The 18065-nt window shown below is 35.3% G+C and overlaps 1 protein-coding gene across 1 annotated transcript in view; it reads right to left on the bottom strand.

Annotated features, from left to right (window-relative positions):
* Window positions 1–17871, bottom strand: part of csmd2 (CUB and Sushi multiple domains 2) — a 280903-nt gene extending 263032 nt beyond the window's left edge. Inside the window, exon 1 of the mRNA XM_026288864.1 lies at window positions 17108–17871. Coding sequence (XP_026144649.1) covers window positions 17108–17291 — 184 coding nt within the window. The 5' untranslated portion in view covers window positions 17292–17871. The remainder of the gene's footprint in view (window positions 1–17107) is intronic.
* Window positions 17872–18065: the final 194 nt, after the last annotated feature.

The following is an 18065-nucleotide window of genomic DNA, read 5'->3' as shown; positions in this document are numbered from 1 at the left end:
TGAAAAGCCTAGCTTAAATTACTAGTTCTGGACAGGTCCGTAGACCCACTTTTAATGAATAGTCCCTTCTTGCTTCAATAATCGGTAATGTCCTCAGAATTATTATTATTTATTTATTTTTAATTAATGGCCCAAATACTCCTTGCAGTTCATCTTTTTAATGGGAGTCTTAAATCAATGTTCAAACGAAAAATTGTGAGTACAATTTTTCAACATTCAAACTTACGAAATGTACAGTAAGTTTGAAACAACTGCATACGATTAAATTTAATAAATAGGAAAAAATAATAATTTTAGGCAAGAATTAAACACACTTAATTGCACTGAAAAAAATGAAAGAAATAATTGCTGCCTGTGGCTAATTTCATTATCTGCTAAATGACTAGCGAGCCCTCCCTCTGTGAAGTTAATCATAAATATATAATTTATGAATTTAAAAATAAAATTAAAACTAAATAAACACTAAAAATAGAGCATGACTTATTAGATAAACTTACTTGCAAAGGAAATAAACACATACATACAAACCAGAAACCAAAACCATGTAAATTGATACATAATCCAACATTTTATCCATTTATTTGATTCTTAAATGCATTGGAATTTATGTGGGGTTACGTGATTAAAACAGCATTAGAAATGCTTAATTAAGAGGACATCTGTTATCACTAAAGCCCACATTCCATAAAAACAATCCCAACACACCAGCAAACAAATGAGAACCCAGCATGTCTGCATACAGCACATATTTGTCTGACACATTTGAGTGGAGATTACACCGAGATTACACTTAATGAAAAACCAAGCTCTCAAACAGCATGTCCCATATGCACAAATATTCAAAGCATTTACCAAATGCAAACTCAATGTGTCAAAGTCATATAAAGCATTTAATGCAAAGATTGACTATCACGGTGCAAAAAAAAAAAAAAAAAAAAAAAAAAAAAAAAAAATTATATATATATATATATATATATATATATATATATATATATATATATATATATATATATATATATATATAATATATATTTATATATTATTAATATATATCTTAAGCACTCAGATTTGGATTTCTTAAGGCGAAAGCTTTGCCTGCTAGCATAGAATTTTAATAATTAAGTGAAAATGTATATGAGAAAGGAAAAAAATTATCAAACAGCTTGAAAACATTTCCTATTCCTATTCAGATTATCCGCCTTTGGCCAATGGCCATATTCAGTGGTAATGGAACAGACTGTTTAGGATTTGGAGGACGTTTCTCTCTCTCTGTGTGTTTAAAAGGCATGGTGTCTGTGATAAATGCCTTCTTGACACAAATTATGTAGGCCAGAAAGTGTCACAAAATAAGATGCTTAGCACCGAGAGCTGGGATTCATTTGAGAGCTAAGATGTTTGTGGCTCTTTAAGATTCATTTCAAGCCTGTTCGCTCGTCTCATATTCTAACCATACCAGATTAGCATAAAACTTAGAAATGTGAACTTATTTCTGAATGTTGGAATGTGTAATGGCAGGAAACATTCCATCATTTTTGCACTCTATCCCACGGTAATGTTCATGTGAGGTTGGCCCAGCATGAACCATTGTGAAAAACACTTGACCTCTGGATACAGACGTCTTTGTGGCTCTGTGGGGTTTTACAGCCGCAAGTCTTCTCTGTGAAGCACTAGAATATTAAAAATGAAACCCAGGTCATTTCAGATCACTGAGAGGAATGGCAAAAAAAATAAAAATAATAATAATAATAATACACAAAATATGTATGAAGAGATTCATTCAATCTAAAATAAGACTCTCTGTCCAACAAGGAACAAGAACAAAATGTGGACATTCTACATTCAATAAGTTCGTCTAAAAAGAACTAAGTGACACATTCGGCCATTACTGGCCTTCCAATTAAAGTTGTGAACATAAAACATTTTCTTCCTGCATCTGTAATAAAGACCGAGTAACTTTACTCTGATTAGCATAGAACATCATGATCAATAAAATGTAGGTTCGTGATTTTCTTCATTACAAAAACATTTATCACGGAACAAAAGTCGATGGATTACTCAAAGTTTTATGTACAATGGGTCACGTCACAAACACAATGTAGAATCACAAGTTCAACACGGAGTAAGAGGCTAATGAGTGTCAACACAGAGACTGCAACTCTCAACAGCACGATTGCTAACCAACAGTACAATAAACTGCAATTTGATATTAATAACTTACATCTCAGACACAGTATTAAAAGTTACTTTGTTTCTATTCTGCTCCAAAATAGTTCGCTAACTCACCGTGAGTCTCCAACAAACAGATGTGTTTCGTTAGTTAATGAACAAAACGTTTGAATGAATCACGAGTCAATGACTCATTCGATTTGTGAATCAGCGTTTTTGAACGAATCGCTAGAATGAATGTTTCATAAAAGCATTCATTTGTTCCGGAGCTAAATGAATACTTTTTAGACGAATCGGTTGAGAGATTCACTTGCTCACTCAAAAAGACACAGGATTCATTCCAAAATGAATCAGTGGTTCAGAAAAAGCTTAATTCAGTGACTCCCTCATAAAGACTGTCACTTGTCTATCTAACAATCTGAATGATTATTCAAACTGTAAGAAAATATTTTATGTAGTAAAATTGTTTTGTCCGGTAGGTCATAAATATTGAATGTAATAATCTAATGTAAAAAGAGAGTTTCATATTTTTTAAGATACATAAACAACACATTAGGTGACTGTTCTGGCCTGACTGGAAGTAAGAGAAGAGTTTTGGATGAAGAATGGGGTAGAATTGTGAACAATCAGCAATGTGCTCTGCATTCATACCACACAGCGTCTCAAGTCAGAGCAAAGGCATTGGCTATCCTTGATCTAATGAAGGTGGAAGAATCATTGACCACATTATACATTTTTCCCCCCACACTTCCAGATACATACGGACTAGTGCTGTGAAATAATTAATAACGATTAATCATATCCAAAATAAAAGTTACTGCGTACCTAATGTATGTGTATGTCCTGCGTATATTAATTATGTATATATAAATACATACTCATACAGTATATTTTACACATATTTACATGTATTTACATTTATATATTTATATAATATATATTATATGTAAAAATGTATTTAGTATACAATATATAACATTTTTCATATATATATATATATATATATATATACATATATATATATATATATATATATATATATATATATATATATATATATGTGTGTGTGTGTGTGTGTGTGTGTGTGTGTGTGTGTGTGTGTGTGTGTGTGTGTGTGTGTGTGTGTTTATATATACATATTAAGTATAAATAGTACACATAAATATATTATGTAAACAAAAACTTTTATTTTGGATGCCATTAATCATTATTAATTGTTTGACAGCGATAATATAGACTATTTAATGATTTAATGTTGAATGTTTTCAATTCTAAACCATATGTATGATTGAGAATTTAACACACCGAAGTTATAATTCTCAAACATATAGGCCTACACATATTTTCTTAACTTAACTATTCAATGATCAAATTCTCATTAATTTAGGAGTCCCAAATAAGGGAACATTTGCTCATTAAAAATATAAAAAATAAAAGAAAAACGTTTTGTTATGGACCATTCTTAAAAACTTTATTAAATTGATCAAAGGACTTTTTTTCCGTAAGAAGATTTTCATGAGTCCATCTCCAGGTTTCTCATATTTTAAGTGATTTGAATAAAGTTCAAGTGTCCATTTGAATGTACCGAGCTGAAAGGAAGAAGGAAATGCATTATGTAATCTCTTAATGAAGGGTAACCCCACATTCCCAGCAGCAGGTATTTTCTTTTCTTTGAACATAGATTTACAAATGCATCATGAGAGTAACAAGTGAATTGAGTTGACCTGCATTAATACAGTGCTGCATAAATCTCTAAGGCTCAAGAAAAGCTCCTTACAGTAGTATTTCACCCATAACGCTTTATATATTTATTTATTTGTATTTTTTTTATTTATTTTTTTACAAAAGAGTCTAACACAGTCACAATGTCATGTGTGTTTACAGTTATTTCTGGAAGAGGCATACATTTAAACTCTTTCTGAGATCCCTGAATCTTGGTCTTATATTAGGGCTCTTTGCATCTGTTTAGTGTTTTCCCAAAATATTGGTGGAGTGAAGTAGAGAAGGAGAGAGAGCTTTGACCTTGTTTAGCATGACTGCAGAGACCACCTCCAGAGTCAACCAATGTTTGTTTTGCCTCCGCTGTTGTTTTGCTGCTACGGGGCTGCAGCGCCTCGGCATGACACTTTGATGAATCGATCGCTGCCGTGCCTTACTACGGCAGGACAGCAATCCTTCAGAGTGCCTGCAATCAGAGATCTTACGAGGGAAAGGGAGTGGGAAAGGGGTGGAAAAAAGCAAGAGGAGGGGGAATTCTCTATGAGCAGCTGGACTGTACTTTGTCCACCTCTTCAACTAGTCAACACACCGTCACTGTGTTTCAAAACCTAGTGAGTGGCCTCCAGAAAAGCATTTTATAGCACAACGACTGCTCCGAAAACAAGCATCACATCTATCCATCAGAGAAGCCAATCATAGAATGCATGCATCTATCCAATCCTGTCCAATATAGTGGACAGAAATGTACAAAAATATTCAAAAATATTTTAAATGCTATTATATATTCTTAAATTTAAGCTCAAATTAAATATAATACAATAAAACAAATTTAAAATAAATAAATAATGAAACAAGTGTCCTGTGTGTGAGGAATGCTGTTTATATCTACTATACTCTGTAAGACATCACTTGTGAGGTTTTGTTTGAGCTAGGATGACTATGTAGGCAGTATGAAGGAGGCAGCAGGTTTTGGAACAGAGCTCATGACATTCACAATAATTAGATAACAACAGTCTGTGTCACTGGCAGACAAATTTGGTTTCGTCGACAGAGATTATTCCATAAAGCTTTGATATGTGTATGAAAACATGTGACATCAGAATCCATTGCCAAATCACAGCTTTAGAACATACCCTGGCATTATGTATGTCTTTGTTTGACATTGTTTGGCAATAACTTAAGATTCATAACAAGAAATTAAATTTCTATGCCTGTCATCGGCACTAAAGCAGATAACATGTTCTCTGTTGGTTTTTGCTATTATCCCATTCTCAGTTTTTCCCTATGTTCCCATTCTCAGTGCATCTACTTTCTTATCTCCAGCTTCCAGCAGACCAGCCTGATGTGGACTGGATTGAAGTATTAGATCTTTACCAGTGACGGATGGATATATTATCTATGGATAGATTAGCTTCATTATTTTTAAAGGAATAGTTCTCTCAAAAACTCACCCTCGTGTTGTTCCAGGCCTGTATAAGTTTCATTCTTATGTTGAACACAAATTAAGATATTTTGAAGAATTTTAAAGAACCAAAGTTTTTGGTCCCCGTTCATTTCCATATTAGGAAATAAAAAATATGAAAATCATTGGGGAACAACAACTTTCTGATAACCAGCATTCTTTAAAATATCTTCTTTTATGTTTAAACATAAGAAAGAAATTCATACAGGTTTGTAACAACATGAGAGTGAGTAAATTATGACAACATTTTCATTTTTTGGGGGGTGAACTATCCCTTTAAATATATATTAATATATTAATATATATTAATATTATTAGATTTGAACAAAAAGTGAATATTTTGTAAACATTTTAAACATACTTTTTTCATGTATAGTTAATATTTTAAAAAGTAATTTAAAAAGGGCTTTGAGTTTAAATAGAAATTATATGCTACCTTAAAACAAGACATAAAAATAACAATACTGCAAAATAAAAATTCAGTTTGCTGGTCTATGGTTTCATTTGAACAGTTTTGAAAAGAGTTAAGATATAACAACGTGTTACAAATACGAATTCATGAAGTGTTAAAGTCTTGATTGATTGCATTTTAATTTTAGGAAGCAATTTTAGTGTGACTTAATTAACATTCATGAGAAAAGCTTTAACCATAGTATTCATAAATCCTGGATTGATTTGTTTTTCATTTTTATGGTTAATCGATTGAGTCTATAAATGAAAAATCTGAAATAAGAAAGCTGAACAAAACTTGTGAAGTTCATTTGGTTCCAGGAATTTGTTTTAAAACAAACACTTTTGAATAAGAAATGGTTCTCAACTCCCAGCGCCATAAATAATTCACTTTTATAAATAAATTAAGTTATTTCGATTCTGTGAAATAATATATAAAGGAAGCTCAAGATAAATAGCATATGTCTTGCTTACGGCACGATTACTGCTTATTAGCCTGTGCTTTGAAATGTCCTGCGCATTGTGAACTGGGTTGGTCCTAATTCCATCAGTCCACCTGTCTTCCTGCACCCGTGTAATGTATATCCCTGAAAGTGAGACGAGAATCTTAGCAAACATATACAGGTGAAACCTCCCACTTCTGACAGAGTTAAAGCTGAGGTTAATGCTTTGCCAGCCATAGCAGATAATCTTTACAATCTCTGGAAATGCATTCCATTTAGCTTTGCTGCCATAGCTCTGCTGTAAATTGGGCACCTAAGAGACAAATGGGTCTGACTCACCAGTTTTCATAAGCACTTCAAATCGATCATATTTCCTTTTTTCAAGGACCAGTGGAAAATGCCATCATGGCCTGAGTTCAGTTACACCATACCAACAAGGCAGATGTGAAAGGGGATTTCAAATATGCCGGCACAAGAGGAAAAACAACCTTCTTAGTTCAACAAATCTCTTTATGTACAAGCAGCTGCCTTCTAATGTGTCAAAGCATCAGCTGCAGGCTCCATCATATCTGCATTAACCGAAGAATGCCCACCATTACAATGGAAATCGGCTACCTCAGCTTTCCTGGGTAAAACCATACATTACGCTAATGTGATTTCGGGAAACATTAATAGAAAGGCAAATGCTGTGGAAAGAGGAGAAAATTAGCTCTAGCTACTTTAGTGAGGCGATGTATTTGTTGTTTTCATTGGGTCAACAAATAATCGAGTCAGCATGACACTTCCAGGAGTTGATTTGAATCATATGTGTCTCTACAATGTTTTAACACATTCATATTTGCATATTTATCAAGTTAATAGTGTTTAAGTACAAGCACACGGCTTGCTTGTTGATCTGTGGAAATATAAACTCACCTTCAGAAGCAACTTGCATCACATGATATGTTTTGTCAGTTCGTGCATTTTGCAGGAATCAAACCAATGGCCTTGACGTTGTAAGTGACATGCTCTGTTGTTTGACTAACATCAAATGCATTCGCCATCAATACAATGTGTGAAAGTTTCATGAGTATTTAATGAGGTAAACTCTGATGCTGTTTGTGATTGGCTGCCTGTTGTTAAAAGTTTAAAAGAGTATTCAGAAAGCAACATAAATTAAGCTCAATTACAACATTTGTTTTGTGGCATAATGTTGTTTTCCTCAAATATTAATTTTGACTTCTGGGTTGCATTGAGGAACTTACAATGGAAGCTTTTGGCAAAAAAATATGCTAACATGATGGGGAAAAAATCTCTTACTAGCCTTTTCTGTTTAGAGGTAATAATTCCTAAAATTCTCAAATAATAAGGAACAGTTCAAATAAAAGATGCTTTATAGCATCAATGTAAGTGCTTTAAAAATTTGATTTTTCGCTTCACATTTCTGCTTGTAAATTCTCCAAAAGTTTGTCCCATTTACTTCCACTGAAGCATTCTCAATGCAACCTTGATTTATGCCTTTTTGAAGAAAAGAAAAGATGTTAATCAACATTGTGCCACAAATGCATTTGATAAAGTCAAATGTGTGTCTTGTACTGAATTGGAAATACTGCTTTAAGAACATCTAGGGTCAAACACAGTGTGAAAAGACCGAAGACTGTCTTTTATTATCATGGGCATCAGCTCAAACACCTCTGTATTAGGTTCCCATTAAATATACATCCACAGTGTCTATAAGATATGCTGTTGTGTTTGCATGAGGCGAATGTTTTAATTCAGCCTGGAGCAGAAAATGATGTTGACCTGCATGTTGAAGTTATTTAGATATTCATTACATTATGAATATTACAGGTTAGTGTTCTGTTTATTTGCCATGAGCAAAGAATGCTTTAAAATGGACTGGATGGCCCCAATGGCTCAGTGTTTCAAAGAGATGTTCCTGACTGAGCAGAGAGCACACACAAGTAGTGCATTTCAGGGAGAATTTAGTGCACTTTCAGTCCCATTACGGAGCCACAATGGCCCAGTGTTCAGATCTAACATGGGTCTTCAATGAAACTGGTTTCGGTCGGCTCCAGCCATCGTAGCTTTGTGCTGTTAATCTCTCTGCCTCCTCCTTCTAGTGCACAGGCAGCGATTGAGGGCCAAACCATTGAGGAATTACCGAATTACTCATGCTGTTTCTTTTTCAGGGCTTAAAACTGCATAGCTAAGCATTGCATTGCTTTTCTCCATGATTGAAGTTGTGTCTGCAAACAAGCTTGTTTAGATTCTATTTAAATAACCCTGCAGTTCTTTTATGTGGCTCTGAATGATGGGGTGAACAGGGAATGAATGTGGCCCTGTTTGTTTATTGTGCAGAGGCAGTATGAAGGTGTCCTCATGCCAACGGCTAAGACAAGACTGAGAAAGAGGATAGACTTTTAATGAAGAACTCTCTGTCGCCCCTTCACTGATCACCATTCTGATAAATCAGTCCTCCTCTCTTCGGGGCTGTAATTAATGGACTGAGAGGTTAAGATGATTCTAGGGGACTACAGGTCTAGAGGGGCCCAAAACAATAACAACAGGATCGATGGAGGTTAAAGTACAGTAAATAGGCCTAATTGTTGTTGTATTTGATCTATATTGGGATAGAAAATTGCACAAAGAGTGATTCAGAACTGTTCAGTCGAGTTCATTTGATTCATTTTTATTCCTTTTTACAGTACATCTTTACAACATGATGCTGCTTAACAGCCAGCTTTGTTTGCCATCAGTGTATCACTGGATCAATGCTGTTTCGGTAATATAATAATCGAGGTACTAGATAATTAAAATTATCATCTACAGAATGCTATTGATTGTCTTGTACAGGAGAGGGTAATGACTTGTGCTTATAATGATTGGTTCCAATTGTCCCTTGAATTTAAATTGGCTTAACAGACTAAAAATGCACTCTGAATACAGTGTAACATCACATCCTGAATGTATGCTCAGTCTGTATACCTTTAAGATAGTCCATCCAAAAAGTCAGATTCTGTTGTAATTTCTCATCCTTATGATGATCGAAACATGTATGACTTTCTTGCTTTTGTAGAGGACACACGAGCGCACACACACACACACACACACGCACACAAGAACAATGCTTGCAACCAAACAGTTTTGGTTCCCATTGACATCCACTTTATTTTATGTCCAAACAATGGATGTCAAGGGGAACCAAAAGTGTTTAGTTACCAACATTCTTAAAAATATATTTTACATTTCACAGAAGAAACAAATCTTCTAAATAATGTCAGGAAACCCTAATTTTTACCAATGCTCGAAACTCCTTATCACATAAATTCCCATTAACATGAATGGAATTTGCAAGTGAAATTCCACAGAGCAAGTGAAATTTGTCACTTTAAAGTGACAGTTCATTTAGAAAATAAAAATTTTTCACACCTGTGTGAGCCTCTTTCTTCTGTTGAACACAAAAGAAGATATTTTGAAGAATGTTGGTGACCAAACAGTTTACAGCAGCCATTGACTTCCATAGTATGGGGGAAAAACATACAGTATTATAGAATTAACTGCTTGCCTCTCAACTTCAAAATATAAAGAAATGAATTCATACAGGTCTGAAACTAGTGAAGCATGAGTAAATGATGACAGAATTACATTTTTGGGTGAACTATTGTTTAAGAAATATGCTTCTACTGTTTTCTTTTTGACCTGTTGCACTGAATTGTTGATATATACAAAACTTTAGGGGGATTTATTTAGCTAATAATACATAATTATACATTGGAATCCTAATAAAGCTATAAATTCCTATTGCAGCATATCTTTGAGCTTTCCTCCCAGACATGGAACGAGCGGCGGCTGACAGGTGTGTTTACAGTGACAGCGGCGGCGCACTGACACGGATTAGAGCGGATAACAGGCTGCAGCAGCCGGCACACTGCGACCTGACGGCTGTCCGCCTCACTCAGGTCTGTGTGTCTCTAAACACCCGTGCCTATACCTCACTCTTGTTTTCTGTCCTGCGCTAATTCCCCACTCCTTATCTGTCTGTGTCCCTCCTTATCTTTTGGCATCAATCCATTTGGCTCGCCACTTGATTTTGTGCATTACAGGACGGGATGAATATTACATTATATATGAGGAGAAAAGCTGGAGATATTCTGCAGTAACTAACGACACCCCTCCGTGGAGCTCTGCCAAATAAAATCAAATTGCAGTCCTTTGACTGTGATGCATCGTGCCAAAGAGGAACGGAGGATGGAAGGGCACAAAGCATAAACACCAATGTGATGGAGAGAAAGAGAGGGAGCAGAGAGGAGAAACAAAACAGCTTTAAGTGGAGGAGACGTAAAAGGATTAACTGTGTAATCTAATCACAGCAGTTAAAAGATAAGAAAACACTACATCAAAGTTCTGAAGAGGACTTGGACGTGACAGGCAGCTAGGCAAAAGAGGTCTTCGTTGTCAGTCTACAAGAGATAGCGGCCACTGGACGACAAAAAGATACCTACACGTTTATATCATCTCAAAGAATAAGCAAAATGGCAAATGGGCTGCTATACTATCATAGCTTTGGGTCTTAACTGTTACAGTTGGAAAGTTGGAACGTTTCAAAGATAATGTATTCTGAAAATCTGGATAGAATGTATAACATTTAAATTAGCAAACTACTTTATTATTATTATATTACCAATATTTAGGACTATATTTTTCACATACACTACCATTGAAAAGGTAATTAATTTATTTATTTTTTGAAAGGTCCCGTTCTTTGTGATCCCATGTTTCAAACTTTAGTTAGTGTGTTATGTTGTAGTTAGAGTATAAATAATATCTGTAAAATCATAAAGCTCCAAGTTCAATGTAAAGTTAGATATTTTATTTAACAGAATTCGCCTACATCGAACGGCCAGTTTGGACTACATCCCTCTACTTCCTTCATTAATGACATCACTAGAACAGTTTTTTGACTAACTTCCGCCCACAGGAATACACATAAAAGGGGGGCGTGGTCTTGTTGGGCTCCGACGGAGAAGAGGAAGAGTTGCGTTTGTAGAGTGTGTTTGTCGCCATGTCGTAGAAACACTTTTATTTTCATCCAGGAGTCCAAACAACTTTGTTTGGCCTTCCCAGGGACACTGTACTTAGAGATCAACGGTTACAATTTATGTTTAACTCGGTTCCCGAAAATTATAATCCACATGTAAAACTATGTGCAGCACATTTTGCTGAGGACAGCTTCCTCAATCTCAATCTTCCTGACAATCTCAATCAGTTTAATGCCGGATTCAGACAAAGATTATTCTTGAAAGATTGAGCAGTTCCCTCTTTATCTGGAGAAGGCGTTGTTTATGGACCACAACAGGTAAGTGTATTTTATTATTTAAGTTGGTGCGTTTAAAAGTTTCTGTAACTTATTACACAAAGAGCAAAGCTGTTTGTAACATTTAACTTTTACAGTTTGTAACATTTAACATTACAATTTAACCAATTCAAGGTAACAGCCAAACTTAAAAGTATGACAACTACTAAATAAACAGCTTACCATTGTGAAACATCCTGCAAAAGTCGTGCTTGCACGGGTTCTACTCAATCCTCTTCATCTATGTTCTCCGGGTCTGATTCTGGCTCAAATTGATAGGGTAACATTGAGCACATGAATCTCCACGTTATGGTAAGAGGCCTGACCTTTCCGGGCAACGTGCACTAAGCTGCTGTCGAATCACAACACAGGAACCGCTGGCACAATCAGAACTCGTTACGTACAGTGAAAACAGCGGTATACAGATAAGTAAATTGTGTGAAAAATACTGTGTTTTTTACACGCGAAACATGAACACATGTTATATTGCACACTGTAAACACAATCAAAGCTTAAAAAAAATCTAGAAAAACGGGACCTTTAAAGTCTCTTATGCTCACCAGGGCTGCATTTATTTGATCAAAAATACAATAAAAACGGTAATATTGTGAAATTCCAAAATTCCAATAATACAATTCAAAAACAGCTGTTTTCTATTTTAACATATTTTAAATTGAATTTATTCCCATGATGGCAACGCTGATTTTTAGCAGGCATTACTCCAGTCTTTAATGTCACACAATCTTTCAGAAACCAATCTAATATGCTGATTTGGTAAAATGAAATAATATAAAAAAATTGGAAACCAAAGGATTCTTTGAAAAATAGAAAGGACAAAAGAACAGCATTTATATGAAATATAACTATTTTGTAATATTATAAATGTCTTCATTAATTGAATGCCTCTTTAAAAATAGATAAAAAATAAGTCAATAAAAACAAATAATAATAATTTTACTGACCCCAAACTTTTGATCAGTAGAGTACATTATTTATGCGCTCTTTCAGCCACCAACACAGAGAAAGTCCAACAAAAACTTTACAATAATAGGCCCATTTGTCTCAATACGTTCCAAATCATATTTAACCTTGAATCACTCTTTGTCCAAAAAAAAAACAAAAAACAAAAAAAACACTATGTACTTCAAAGTACACTCTAATAAACAAAAAGACAATCGGACAATTGAAGACTGAAGACTAAAAACATTCACATTCAAAATTCACTCCAAGCCTGTCATGATGCTAGTTTCGGGTCTCAGTGCAAATGTCAGGTACATATTTGCCTTGGTTTGTCTTTTAGCCCGGGTCTTAGCTGTGTACCATGATGGAAGCCTACAAGCATTTCACTGATCCAAGCTGAAAACCTCTTGAGCCATAATAATTGTTATATTTGCATTTCTATATCTATGTAAATGTATCTGACAGCATATGTGAGCATTTCACAGTCACTATACTCAAACAAGAGAAATGAAAACGCAAAAAACAGCTACAAAGAAAATGAATTCAATCATTTTTTCAAGCCGTTTTACATATAAAAGGTTTCATATTCCATACATCTTGCATGCTTACCATGTTTTTTCTTCTTCCATGTTTTTTTTTCTAGTTTTGCATGTTCTGAGCTTTATCAAAAAACATTTTAATATCCAGTGAATCATGTGTAATAATAACTTGACCTGTTGTCTTCTGCATTAAATGGATAATTTGCCCAAAAATTTTAAATTCTGCTATAATTTATTAACCCTCATATAATTCCAAACTTTTTTTATTGAAAAATAATAATAAAATAAATAAATAAATAAATAAATAAATAAATAAATAAATATTCTATTAAAGAAGATTTTTGAAACTAAATTTCTTCTTTTTTTTCAGTATTGTTTTGGACCCCATTGATTTACACTGGATTGACCAGAACACATTTTTGTGTTCTGCAGAACAAATTGAGCTAGTAAGCTGACAACTTGAGGGCAAGTAAATCACAGAGTTATTAATCCAGAAATATCCTTTTAATATGATTACCATGAAGTCACACTCATCTTTGCTACTTCTTTTAATGTGCTAAATAAGTGTCTGACGTTAACCACAGTGCATTCAAAGCAGGGAAACTTTTGGTTTACTATTGATGTACAGGTAGCTGTGTAAACAAACCATCTCACTCCTTGCCAAAGGCATCCTTCAGTCCTTTGGGAGCTGCATGCAAACAACAGACCTGTTTAGTAGTCTTTACTTTTAAAGTCTAAGCAAACAGATTGTCAGGTGTTAATTTTCTTGGAACAGGTTATTACGTGCTATAAAAAGAGAATGGAGAGGAAGGAAGAGATGAATAAGCAATGACGTTAGAGAAATAAAGGTTAGCAAGTATTAAAGTGGCAGAAAATTAGTGGAGGAGATTTCTATGACACATATAACACCATTTGAGTGTTGGCCTCTTTTGATAGAACCAGCTTATGCTGTGCTGTACAGCCATGCTAAATGCTCTGGTGGGAGCTGTCCATGGTCCTAACTAATTGGAATCCAGCTGGGGATTGGAACACTAAGAGTCAAATCAGGCTGATGGCTACATTCAGACTAAATATTTAGTGTAACCTTGTTCTCTCAGCACAAAATATGTCTAAAAGGCATTTGTTTGCTGAGGCAGATTTTGAGTCGTTTGTAAAACAACCAGTGGAAAAGATCTGGAGGGAGCTGTCCATGGTTCTGAAATGTCACTGAACTCTACTACCCACAATCTGTGCTGAGCGATTTCTTCAAGTATCCTTTAAACACCTTTTACTGCTCAGCAGACAAATGTATTGTGCTTATATAGCACTGGACCTTAGCTTGAGAAAAAGGACAGGTAAAAAAAGAGAATACTATGGCGTAATCTCAAAAGTTACGAAATTTAGTACATTCAAACAACCAAAGGGACTGGCAAAAACTGAATACATGTGGCAAGCTCCCTGCGACATGATGAAAAGATTTCTCTGCATGCCTACAAATTCTCATGTTCAGTAGAGACTTACACCAAGTTGCATCATGAAAATGCATCGGTTTTGTGACTTGGACCATTTTATGAAGTCAAGTGTCATTGACTATCAAAGATTTTGGGGTGAGGAAAATAGGATTGAGCCAAACAACCATGATGATGAGTTGTTAGTAATGTTGTTTGGGTAAAATATGAAAAATCGTTTCATCTTGAGCACTTAAATGTCTCCAGAGCAGCAACTTCTGAGGCTGAGCAAGAGCACATGATTACCCAAATCACTTCTTTCACAATATATGACAGAAACAGATTATTAGGATTCCTTTTTTTTTTTTATTTGACAAGATGGAGACAACAAGGTCACTGTAAAAAAAATAAAAATAATTAAAAAAATTCTAAGAAAATACCTGCCATCTGGGACAGTCAGAACTTTAAGCTGCATAAAACATAAAGATTAACTGGACTGCATTAAAATAAACATAAAACAAGTTAATGTCCATAAACATAATTATTTAAATTAAACCTAAATTAATATGATGATTAAGATCATAAGGTGATTTTCTACCTATATATATATATATATATATATATATATATATATATATATATATATATATATATATATATATATATATATATACATACATACATACATACATACATACACATATATATATATATATATATATATATATATATATATATATATATATATATATATATATATATAATATTTATAAATATTTATATATAAATATTAAATGCATTATACATCTATATAAATATATTATATTTTACAGTAAAATTACATGAATATTATCTGAAATATTTTAATTTATACCTAGTATATGGTAAGGCAAATTAGAGTTTATCATGCATTTTAATGTTTATGCCCTGTTTTCAATCAGCAGTTTGTCAATATGCAGTGACCATACAGTTAACATGCTGAGTTCAACCATGCCCCAGCAGCTGAAGAGGCATTCAATTAGCATTTCCTTCAAAATGGGAAAAAAATGCCATTTTATTTCGCCTGTCATATTTTATGTTCTATCACGAAAACTCAAAAAAGGTTTACAAAATATACTCGGTTTATTAATGAAGCATGAGAGTCTCCACTGCTGGTGTTGTGCCCATTTTCGACTTCCTGCCAAATTATTACCCCCTCGTTGAAATCTCTAACTGATTGACTAATCCTAACCCCTCCCCCTCACAGAACCCTACCAATGCATGAGGGGTAATAATCTGGCCGGGGTCAGAACTCGGCACTACACCGGCTCTGTGTAAACACAGCTATTCTGAAGCTTTAGTGCCGCTCAATGGAAAAACAGGGAAACTGCTCGACGGCTTCGCGAGCGCTTTCCGGACTCGGTCAAAAACGCAGAACATTCTGCTCTTGATATTACTTATTCGACGCCGTTAAACATATAAAATGTCGATCGGCTTTGTGGATTGGTTTACCACTTTTATCACCATGTCCTCAGTAACATCAACACAGAGGAAAACGAGGCTTGAATCGCAGTAGCGCGAGAGTGTTCAATATACTGCTGAATTAAAGGGATAGTTCAATCAAAAATAATTATCTGGCATAATTTAGACATGGCATTTCAGTTATTTATTTATTTGTGTTAAAAAGGAAACTATAATTCCTTTCAGTGTATAACATAATGACACTTGTTTTGAGCAAAAATTGGGCTTAAAATCAACCAGCACTTTGACTACATCTTCTATTCAAGGTAAATGACGGATGGATAGTTGGTTAGTAATGCCAAAAAATAGCAGTTTTTCCCGAAAGAAAGAAAGAAAGAAAGAAAGAAAGAAAGAAAGAAAAAGAAAGAAAGAAATAGCTAATTACTTGGAATGGCCATATTTTAGACGGAGGAAGAATATCCTATTATGGTGAAATAAATGTTGAAAATAGCGCAGAGTCAAAGACCTGTTTTGTTGGCATGAACAAGCCCCCTCATACGCCCCCCTTCCTCCCAAACTCACTCATTCACTCTTGGCTCCCACACTCACGAAATGTTGCGCCACACACACATTTCTATATTTACAGAAATGGTTCGTCTACATCTTTATCCATTAACCCATTTAGCCTCAAAACTAAAGTAGCCTACCACTTCTTGTGCACCCACCAAAAATCCAACATCTTGGTCTGAAGTGTAATTCAAAGCATAATGCAACATATGCCAACATGGGGCAGACCAAGGTTGGCAAGAAATAACACCAAATGCACTATGGAAAGTACACAAGCCTGTTTTACATCAAAGTACTTTCACGCACAAATAAATGGCACTTTTATTTAATGGCACATGCAGACTTAGCTACTGCATACAACCTCTTCATGTTATTGACTGCTATATTTCTCTAGTGAGTCTGCCGCTTATATCCAATGATGTCTGGTAGATCCGTATCAATGAAACGCATGACCCAACATTAAATGCCATAGTGTTGGCACAGAATTGACAATGGCAGCACTCCATCCACATGCCGGGGGTAAACGGGTCGCAAATGTAGCCTCCAAGAGGGTTGCGCGCGAGGCAACAGGACCACATACAGCATAACGGGAAACTCACCCTTCACCGATGCAGCCAGCAGCCCCATATAGAAGAACAGCACTCCGCTCCAGTGATGCGCCTGTACTCCCACCTTCATTAGCGCAAAAATCCTTATTCCATCCAGTTTCCTCGTCCCGTTATATGTACATCTGCACTCTGTCCTCACGATTCCCGTTCTTTCAGGATTCAAAGAGGCGCTCATGGTGGGCTTTTTTTCTCTCTTTTTTTTTTGGCAGGCACGGTTATCAGATGGTTTTAAAAGGAAGATTCACTTGGTGTCGGCGCTGAGAAAAATCCCAGTGCATGGAGACTGGACCCTCGCAGCTGGACTGAACCATCTCAAGCGAGCCGCGGGGTGAGCGGATATTAGACGCGTTCTCTCCTAAAACCTGAAGAGCTGATCATGTGAACTGTATCTGGTGTCTTCAAGCCCACGAGAACGACGGATAGAGTCTGGAAAGCGATTCAAACGGATGATGCGGCATACGCCCGTTCACTCCCCCAACCGCGCGTGTTTAAGTTTATTTTCCAATAAATGCAACGCTTAAAATCCACGTTTCTATCTTTCTTCCAGTGAGTCACTGGTAAAGGAGCGCTAGGATGCACTCGCTGTCACCGCCCACTCGTGGAAGTTTACAGCCTTCATCGCTGTCTAAATCATTTCCAGGCGTGAAAATAGTCGTTAAGGGATTTCCACTCTGGGCTCACTGTTTCAGGAGTTAAGCAAATGAAATGATGAGCGCGACTGCAGTACGAGCTCACAGCATCTCTCTCTCTCTCTAACCCCACTACACACACACACACATCTCGTTCTCTCTCTCTCTCTCTCTCTCTCTCTCTCTTCCTCTCTCGCTCGCTCGCTCCATCGCTCTCTCACCTTTGCAAAGGCTTGCCAACAACATAAACACTATAATATAATATAATATAATATAATATAATATAATATAATATAATATAATATAATATAATATAATAA

The sequence above is a fragment of the Carassius auratus genome, chromosome 19, assembly GCF_003368295.1.
Source record: "Carassius auratus strain Wakin chromosome 19, ASM336829v1, whole genome shotgun sequence".
NCBI lineage: Eukaryota > Metazoa > Chordata > Actinopteri > Cypriniformes > Cyprinidae > Carassius > Carassius auratus.
Note: the sequence above shows the minus strand (reverse complement) of the source record. Positions and strands in the feature narration are given on the sequence as shown.